Here is an 8,627-nt window from a genome sequence, read left to right as displayed (position 1 = left end):
TCAGCAGGGATCCCACCCACCTGGCGGCCCAAGCGAATGGCCGGGGAGGGGCGGGGGAGGGGCGGAGGGGAGGGGAGGGGCGGAGGCGGGGCCAGCTAGCTCCGCTCCGGCAGCCATTGTGTATCATCCCTCCGGGAGCCAAGCTAGGCGACCGGCAGGACCGGAGCGGGCTATCCCTGGCCGAGCCTGCGCCTCCTCACGGCCAGGCAAATCATCAGGCGGGGCCCGGAGGCCCAGAGGCCCAGAGGGGCAACCTGGGCCCAAACCCAGCGGCGTCACTTCCACCTCCCAGTCCTGTTCGCTATCTGGCCGGGCTTCTCCCCGCGTCACCCAGGAGGACTGTGGCCGGTTGTTGCGCTAAGGACAGGAACCGCAGCCGCTCCTAGAAGGTCTGAACTGTAATTCTCGCTCCTCTCCACCTCCAAACGTGCTCTTCGGCTGTGTTTTCCCAGGGCGCACCGTCTCCAAACGGTGCGACTGCCGGCGGCCCCAGCTCAGCGAGCGAGGCGGACATGAGGTTGGCAGGTGGGTGGCGTCCACAGGAAAGAAGTTGTCTGTGTCAGGTTCTATAAACCGAACAAGTCCTTTCACCACTGAGGACTTGGGTTCCCCAATCTGCAACGCGGATCACCCTTCTCTGAGCCGTCCGCGTTTGCATAAGTGTGGAAGAGTGAGAATCCAAAGTGAGGTGGCTGTGGGACCCACCAGCCCGACGACAGCCTTGTCCATCAGGGCTTTGGGGAAGAATAGGTTGGAGGGGTGGGAAACAGGGCTCAAGAGTTCAGTCCAGTTCAAGAGAGGTCAGACTAGAGAATCAATCGGGAGCCCTTGCTAACTGGCTGAGATGACCTAGAAAGAGTGCAGGTAGAGAGGCGACAGCAGCCTGAGAAAATCCAGCTTGGAAGACGGATCCAACCAAGGAGATGAGAATCCTTGGAGGCCAGTGGAGCAGAGGATTTCCTGAAGGAGGGTGTGGGCAGCTAACAGGCTGGGAAAAAGCAGGACTGACCCCATAAGTGAGCGTGGCCGTCAATACTGTGAAGGTTGTAGATGTCCTGGGTAACAAAGTGTGTCCATGGTGCCACGTCAGGTGGGAGGAGATGATGGAAAGAACCATTGAAGTCCACTGAAGGAGCTTGGTGCCGGGGAGGGAAGGGAGAGAGTTCAGTTCCTGGATGGGGATGCGCTTTTAAAGGAGGGCTTTTTCTTTTTTCAAATGGGAGATGTTGAAAATACAGGAAAAACCCTTGAGGTCAAGACAGTGGTCCATATTGTAAGCAGACTGAGAAGAGAGGCAAGTGTGGGCGCCCGCTGACAGCAGGGGACAGGCTGATGCTAAGGGTAGCGCCACCTTGTCCATGCAAGCAGGAGGAGGTGGCCTGAGGGGTTCCTGAGTGAGGGCTAGAGACCCTCTTTAGCAGTGAATGCTGGAAGACTCCCAACCCCACCATGGAACACTCAAGTCTCCCAGCTGTTGGCATGATGGTCTCTGGTCACCTCCTCCCAAGTGGAAGGGAAGATGTGAGAGGCCTTGGAAGTATCTGAGGTGAGGTGTCCACGTCTGTCCTGTCATAGGTCCCCTTCGGATTGTGGCCTTGATTGCTGTTGCTGGCCTCACCTGGATTGTAATCAACATCCTCCTGGGCGGGCCGGCCAGTGGCTTTCCACGCATCCAGCAACTTTTCACCAGTGAGTGTGGGGCTCTCCCAGCATCAGGGTGGGCGGCGGGCCTGCTGGGTTCACTCGTCCCTGGCAGGCCACCTCTAGCTGCCATCCTTCCATCTCCTGGCATCCCTACCACCCAGTTGCTTCACCTGGGAAAGCCAGTCCTCGTGCTGCTGCGTTGGAATCAGTAGGGACAGAGCAGGGGTTTCCTGTGAACGTTGGCTGTGCACCTGCTTGCTTCTGGCAGGCTGTCCAGTGGCCTGTGAGAGGGCTAGGGGACTCTACACCTTGTCACTGGTGACAAAACCACTGGCATCCAGTCATTTCTGACTTATAGGATAGGGTTTCCAAGGCTGTAGAACTTTCTCCCATGGAGTGGCTGCTAAGTTCAAGCCGCCGACCTTTGGATTCACAGCCAAATGCCTAAGCAGCGTGATAATGACACTTTGCCTAAATATGGAGCTCTCCCCTGGAACAGGTGGTTTGCATATGAGCCTCATTTAGAGGTGAGCAGGCATTGGCCTGCTGTACACCTCACTAATGGAGCCCATCCTCTGTCCCCACAGGCCCGGAGAACACAGTGACAGCAGGTAAGGTTCCTGCCGGGCCCACCCCTAGTGTCCTCTGAACCAGCATAGCTGCGGGAGGCCATCCCGGTGGGGTCAAGAGAGTGGCCATGCCCAGCACCCTGTCCAGCCCGCTGCACTTCCTCCTCTTGGCCCATCAGTGGCCTTCTCCTAGGGGTTCGTGTCACTTGTCCCTGAGGCCTGCCCCAGCAGCCGTCTCTGTGGAAGTGGTCCTCTGCTCTGTGGTCACTCTCACCAGCGCTTTCCCTCAAGACTTGAGTGATCCCAGGGCCATGCCTGTGGGTCACCCTTGATGTCTCTGCTCAGAACCGCGGGCCAGGAAGTACAAGTGCGGCCTGCCCCAGCCGTGTCCTGAAGAGCACCTGGCCTTCCGCATGGTCAGCGGGGCTGCCAATGTCATTGGACCCAAGATCTGCCTTGAGGACAGGATGTGAGAGAACTTGGGGTGAACAGCAAGGGCTATGGGAGGGGAAAAGTGAAGGGGAGGAGCAGCTGAGTCCACGACTTCCTTGCTGTCTTCCAGGCTCATGAGCAGCGTCAAGGACAATGTGGGTCGGGGTCTGAACATTGCCCTAGTGAACGGTGAGCCCCCTTTATCTCCTCTAAGGCAAGGCTGTGTGTGTCTGCTGAAGTCTGCGTGAGGGAAGGACACAATGAGCGAAATGCAGCAGAGAGAACTGAACAGTGTGGGAAAGCTAAGGGGAATCTCAATGGCCGCTCCGACAGCACCTCAAATGCCAGGCGGAGGCTTCAGGGTGGGGTGCAGGGACCAGAGTGGGGATATAATCGGGGCAGTTTGGAAAGTCTTGGGATGGTCCACTGTATCCTGGGTCTGGCAACAAGGGCAAAGGTGATAGGGTAGGATTGTTGCTGGCTGCTGGCCCAACAGAATAGCCCCTTCTTCAATCCCTCCAACACAGGGGTCAATGGGGAGCTGATTGAGGCCAGGGCCTTCGACATGTGGGCTGGAGGTAAGTGGCGGCCACAGTGGCCATGATTTTGATTACAGAATGACTGGGTGCCTCTCACTGGCTTCTCTGTCGCTATTCTGGGGGCTTCTCAAGCATTTCCTAAAGTCCAGAAAAGGTACAGTGCGGGAGGCATCAGTTGTTTCTCTCGAGGTAGTGAGTGCATTGTAGTTGGGAGCGCCCAGCCTTCTCAGGTCAGCTTGGCCCCTGCACTTCCTAGGTGACCCTACTTTAGTCCCCTCACTTGGACTTGGAGGGGCTTCCATCTGACTCTGTCCCCCAACCCCTGCTCCAGATGTCAACGACCTGCTGAAATTCATTCGGCCGCTGCACGAAGGCACCTTGGTGTTCGTGGCTTCCTATGATGACCCAGCTACCAAGTAAGTGCTTTCCCAGGACGGCTTCCACCTGACCCTACCTTGGCCAAGACTGTCATTTTTTCCTTCTGTGGTGGCAGGATGAACGAGGAGACCAGAAAGCTTTTCAGTGAGCTGGGCAGCCGCAATGCCAAGGAGCTGGCTTTCCGGGACAGCTGGGTGTTTGTAGGAGCCAAGGGCGTGCAAGACAAGAGCCCCTTTGAGCAGGTAGGGATGGCGACCTAGCAGAGCTCCACCTCTAGGCTCTAGTCCCTTGGCTGTCGGTACAGGTCAGGATGGTGACCCTGCCCCTGCTGGCTGTGTCCCCTGAAGGTTCCTTCTCTTCCCCCCACATTCTTCAAGATGCTCAGTCCAATCCTATTCCCCCTGAAGCCCAGGATCCCCCCTTCTCCCTGCATGCTCCTCCTAGAGCCAGAGAGGAGAAACAGGGCCTCGGCCTTGCTCTGGAGGGCAGACCCCCGGGCAGGCCTGCTGACAGCCAGGGCACCCCACCGCCCTGCTCCTGCCCACCTCTGCCAGCAGTCACCTCTCCTAGCCAGGCCACTGACTTCCTGCTTCCCACTCCCTTGGCAGCACGTGAAGAACAGCAAGCACACCAATAAGTACGAGGGTTGGCCTGAGGCCCTGGAGATGGAAGGCTGCGTCCCCCGGAGGAGCACAGCCAGTTAGCCACAGGGCACATGCTGCCTGCCACTCACATCCGGGTTCTTTGGTGGTGACTGGAGCGTGACCTTGAGGACTGGCTTTGCCCGTGCTGCTCGTCAGTCTCTCCCCCAGCCCTTCTCCATAGCACGGCTGTAGGTTTCGTGCACCCTCTCCAGCTGGAAGGCCCTCCATGCTCACCCACCCGCTGCCGGCCCAGCTGGGTGGGGCACCTTCACCAGCCTGCTCCCTGCCGGGTGGCCTGCTGAACTGGAGTGGCCCCAGTTTACTGTGAATCCTTCCCAGGGAGCCTGACCTGGCAGCCTCTTCCATGGCTCCGCCTTGGAGTCCGCCTCGCAAGGCCAGCGAGGTGGCTGGAACCTGACCATAGTCCCCTCACTGGGGGGCCGCCTTCTAGATGACCTCAATAAACTGATGGCTCCAAAGGAATGAAGCGCACTCAGTGTTGTCATCTGGGGAAAATCGGCTTAGAAGCGAACACCCGCACGGGATTCTGGGAAGTACTGCTGGAATATAAACCCCAGGCGCAATAAAAGTAGCAGCCTGGGTCAGAGACAGGTGGGGAAGCAGTTTGGGCGTCCTAGGTGGGAAGAAATTAGTTGAGGAACACTAGAGCTTGGTGGTACTGCATCATTGTAGGTGTCAGTGAGACACCTTTGAGGGTCTAAGCCGATGGAATTAGGGGTCCTGCTCTAGAAACTGGCTTTCAGAGCCATGGACTTGTGGGTGTTAACCGTGGCCAGTCCCAGGGAGCAGGCAGGCAGGAGACAAGGTGGAGGCACGGCTGGCCCTGAAGGGAGTCATGAGGGATAAGTGCTTGGAGATGTTAGTACTGCAAAAGCGTCAGGAAGGAGGAGAAGGGCCCAGGTGGCTGTCGAGAGCTGTGATCGTCAAAGCTGATGCTGAGCCAAGCACTGGGGGGGGGGGGTGTTTGTTCCTATTGACTTTCCTTTTATTCACACTTGCTCAGTGGGAAGGAGCACTGCTCTGTTCTTTGGTGGAGAGACGAGTGTGATGAAGTCCTATGTACCCATCATCTGACCCCCGACACCCCCAGTGTGTGACACACGTTACCTACGTGGGCTCCCCAAGTACCGGCCTGTCCCACACAGTAAGCAGGAGAATGCCAATGGGCCAGGTTCCACACAGTTGAAACAATCTTATTGGTGTCCATGCTGCCAGGCTGAGCTCACACCCCACCGGCCCACAAACAACTGCTGTGATTTCACACCTTGCCCCCTCTGTGTTCACCAAACTGTCCCCAAGTGCCTGTCCTGGCCGAGGGCTGTGGTCAGCCACATTTGGCTAGTCCCCTAGGTAGGCATTTCTCAGCATCCTTGGGCACCAGGAGCCAGCATGTGATTTGCTTCCACCAGGCTGACTGGAAGATTGGAGGGAGCTAGGAGATGGGAGTGGGTTTCTGCTGCTGCACGTAGTCGGGAAGGTGTTGTTGGGTTTCCTGTAACAGCACTAATATTAATAATCATAACAATAATAGTGTTGAGTCCAGACTGGAGCTAGGGTGTCGTGGACTCGGAGCAGGTTCCTTCCTTCTCTGGGAGTTAATTATCCTTAAACCTGTTCGTCCAGCCCAGCCAAGAATTTTAGAAGTACCTACTTCCTCCCATTAGATCGCCTTCTGGTTCTTATCGATGGCAGGTTCTTTTCTATATAAAGCTAGCACTGAGGGAAATGCACCCAAATAGGACCCTTGGTCATTCCGAATCCCCACCATGTCCCCTTCCAAGTATAGCCTGGCTCCAGCCACACACTGGGTCCTTATCTCATTAGATGTTGTCGGTAAGTGTCATCAAGTTCGTTCCAACTCATAGCAACTCTGTATGAGTTTTCCTGGAAGTGGTTGGTGAGTTTGAACCACCAGCCTTGGAGTTAGCAGTCCATTACTTTTCCTACGCCACATCAGGACTCCATTCTTTATATAGAAGTTGCCAAAGTCACTTAGAGATGGAAGTGCCCAGTCAGCTTTATCCACCAACTCACCCAAAATGGTACACAAGCAGCCGGACTTTGCAAAGTGCAGATAAAGCTTAGATTGTCCTACAGGTCTCTGCTGCCAAGGTACCAAGCCTTCCCAGGCCTTCCCTTCAGAAGCTAGATCATTCTTAGTTAGAACTCACAGAAACCCAACTCAAGTTGACAAAAGCAAAACAAAAGGGGGCAGGCATTTCTTGTCACAAATCAAAAAGGCCAGAGATGATTCTTACTTCAGATGAGGCAGGGCAGGGAACAAGTTTTTCTTTGTATTGTCTTCCTTCTCAAACAGGCTTTTCCAGGTACAGGGAAACAACAGTACAAGTCCCAGTTAGCAACCGGAACAGAAAGATCTTTCACTTTCCTTCCAGTGCTAGGCCCGGGACTCACACTCCTTGGCCAGGATTGGATGTTGGGCTTCATTTTGCATCAGTCTTTGGAGCTCTGATTGGCAAGACCTGGGACCATGCATACTGAGTGGAGGACGGATAGGTCCCCCAAGGAAAGTTGAGATGCTAGACAAGCCAAAATAGCAGCAGATACTACACTTCCCTATGAATTCCAGATGTACCCCATAAATAGCCTTGCTTTGTTATCCCATGATATTCCTAGAGGCCCTCAGGGTCACCACTGAACCCCTTAACATAGTGCATTGGCGAGTTGCTATCATTCGTTCCATCTGTCCTCTCGGTCCAGATGACGTTGCTTTCAGAAGTGGAGCCTGTCCTCATTCTCTTCTGGGGCACATTACAGGCCCATAAAGCATTACGGACATTCTCTTACCTTTAGTTCAGCCTTTCCCTTTTCCTATAGAGAAGGCCACCAAAATCGCCTTATGCCAGACATCCCACCAGCCCACCTGGGTTTTCAGCCTTGGCAGTAGTGGGAACAGTCTTTGAACTGTGCATTTGGCCTTTATCCCCGACACAGGAAATCTGGAATTGGTAACTGTGAAAGTTAAGGTTTTGTGTGGACTTGACAGGCTACTCTGTGGTCTGACAGTTGAGATGTAGCTATCCTTCATGATGTGATTTGATTGATAAACCAATAAGGTAGATTTGTGATGGGGTTGTTGTTAAGAGCCGTGGATTAGGTTCCGACTCATAGCGACCCTGTGTAGGGTTTCCAAGGAGCGGCTGGTGGGTCTGAACCGCTAACCTTGTGGTTAGCAGTCTAGTGCTGATTCTACAGTGCCACACAGGACTCCACCTTTAATCAAAACACCAGCCTGATCTGATTTTATGGAAGATTCCCAATGGTGTGGCATGCAACACCTTTTAGTTTTGTTGTTGTTAAGTGCATTGAGTGGACTTGGTTCTAACTTATAGTGATCCTCTATAGGCTTTCTGAGGAGTAGCTGGTGGATTTGAACTGATGACCTGTCAGTTAGCAGTCCAGTGCTTTTCCTATAGCACCATACCAGAACTTGAGCAGAGAAAGAGGAACCTTTGATCAACAAGATAGAAGAGCCCAAAGTGGAGTGTGTCCTTTGGCTCCTCCAGGTACAGGGAAACACTGTGAAGTTCCTACAGCCAGGGAAAGATCGACCCCAAGACACATGGACAGCTCCAAGCGATGCCGGGCCTATGATGCTGCAAGGAGACAAGGACCTTTCCCCAGAGCCAATAAGCCAATAGACCTTCCCCCTAGAGCTGGATCTCTGAATCGGGACTTCTAGCCTCCTCAACTGGGAGACAATCAATTCCTGGTTATTAAATTCATCCACTTGTGGCATTATTCTTATAGCAGCAGTAGAGAACTGAGCCCATGGCTTTTAGGTTTTCCTTCACTAGAGCATGGCTTGGCTTTTGGTCACAGGCACGTTCACTGACCAGCCTCCTTCCCACTCCTCGGACTTATTTACCCATCCTCCCACAGTGCCCAGTCCCATTGTCATAGGAAGTGCCTAGCCCAGTCCTCTCACCTGACGTGCTCTAAAGGTACCACCTACTTCTGCCAGGAGCTCGCAATTACATTTTTGAAGTACAAACACTTCAGGGCAATAAGTGCTCACAAATGGTTTACGCAGTCCTGGTTCTTGTAGGCTAAAAAACAGCCTAGAGCCATTGCCTTTGAATGTTTTTGATCACCCCTACAAGTCAAGCCTTTTTGAGCCTGTACCCACCACTATATGTACATTTGTTAATAAAAGAGAAGGATTCCAAATTAAATCAATAGAAGGCTGAATTAGTGAGCTTGAAGAAAAATCTGTCAAAATTCGTCTGCTACAGAAACAATAAGAAAAAAAGAAGTAAACAAAAAATCTGTGCAACTCTGTTGAGAGGAATAACATACAAGTGATGGGAATTTCAGAACATGAAGAGACAAAAAAGAAGAAAGAAAAAAAAGTAGAAAAAAATGTAGACAACTGAAGA

At 53.5% G+C, this 8,627-nt stretch overlaps 1 protein-coding gene across 3 annotated transcripts; it reads left to right on the top strand.

The window, feature by feature from the left end:
• The first annotated feature begins 471 nt into the window (after positions 1-471).
• FAM3A (family with sequence similarity 3, member A) lies at positions 472-4,267 on the top strand. 3 transcript variants are annotated; one of them, XM_006877212.1, is made up of 9 exons: positions 472-525; positions 1,576-1,689; positions 2,232-2,255; positions 2,559-2,682; positions 2,776-2,834; positions 3,173-3,223; positions 3,516-3,600; positions 3,678-3,804; positions 4,171-4,267. In XM_006877212.1, the coding sequence occupies exons 1-9, from the start codon at positions 513-515 to the stop codon at positions 4,264-4,266; spliced, it is 693 nt and encodes a 230-aa protein (XP_006877274.1). In that variant the 5' UTR covers positions 472-512; the 3' UTR covers position 4,267. The 3 variants fall into 3 exon arrangements, with proteins under 3 accessions (XP_006877274.1, XP_006877276.1, XP_006877275.1); XM_006877214.1 differs by lacking the exon at positions 1,576-1,689; XM_006877213.1 differs by lacking the exon at positions 3,173-3,223 and having other exon boundaries at positions 513-525; positions 4,171-4,266.
• The last annotated feature ends 4,360 nt before the right edge of the window (positions 4,268-8,627 follow it).

This window comes from Chrysochloris asiatica, unplaced genomic scaffold (assembly GCF_000296735.1).
Source record: "Chrysochloris asiatica unplaced genomic scaffold, ChrAsi1.0 scaffold00445, whole genome shotgun sequence".
NCBI classification, from domain to species: domain Eukaryota; kingdom Metazoa; phylum Chordata; class Mammalia; order Afrosoricida; family Chrysochloridae; genus Chrysochloris; species Chrysochloris asiatica.
This window is presented reverse-complemented; position numbering and strand designations above follow the sequence as displayed.

Excerpts from the sequence above, each read along its gene's own strand:
- FAM3A (XM_006877212.1), top strand. Across the intron at positions 2,683-2,775 it reads ATCTGCCTTGAGGACAGGAT|GCTCATGAGCAGCGTCAAGG; the intron begins GTGAGAGAACTT and ends GCTGTCTTCCAG. Across the intron at positions 3,224-3,515 it reads CTTCGACATGTGGGCTGGAG|ATGTCAACGACCTGCTGAAA; the intron begins GTAAGTGGCGGC and ends CCCCTGCTCCAG.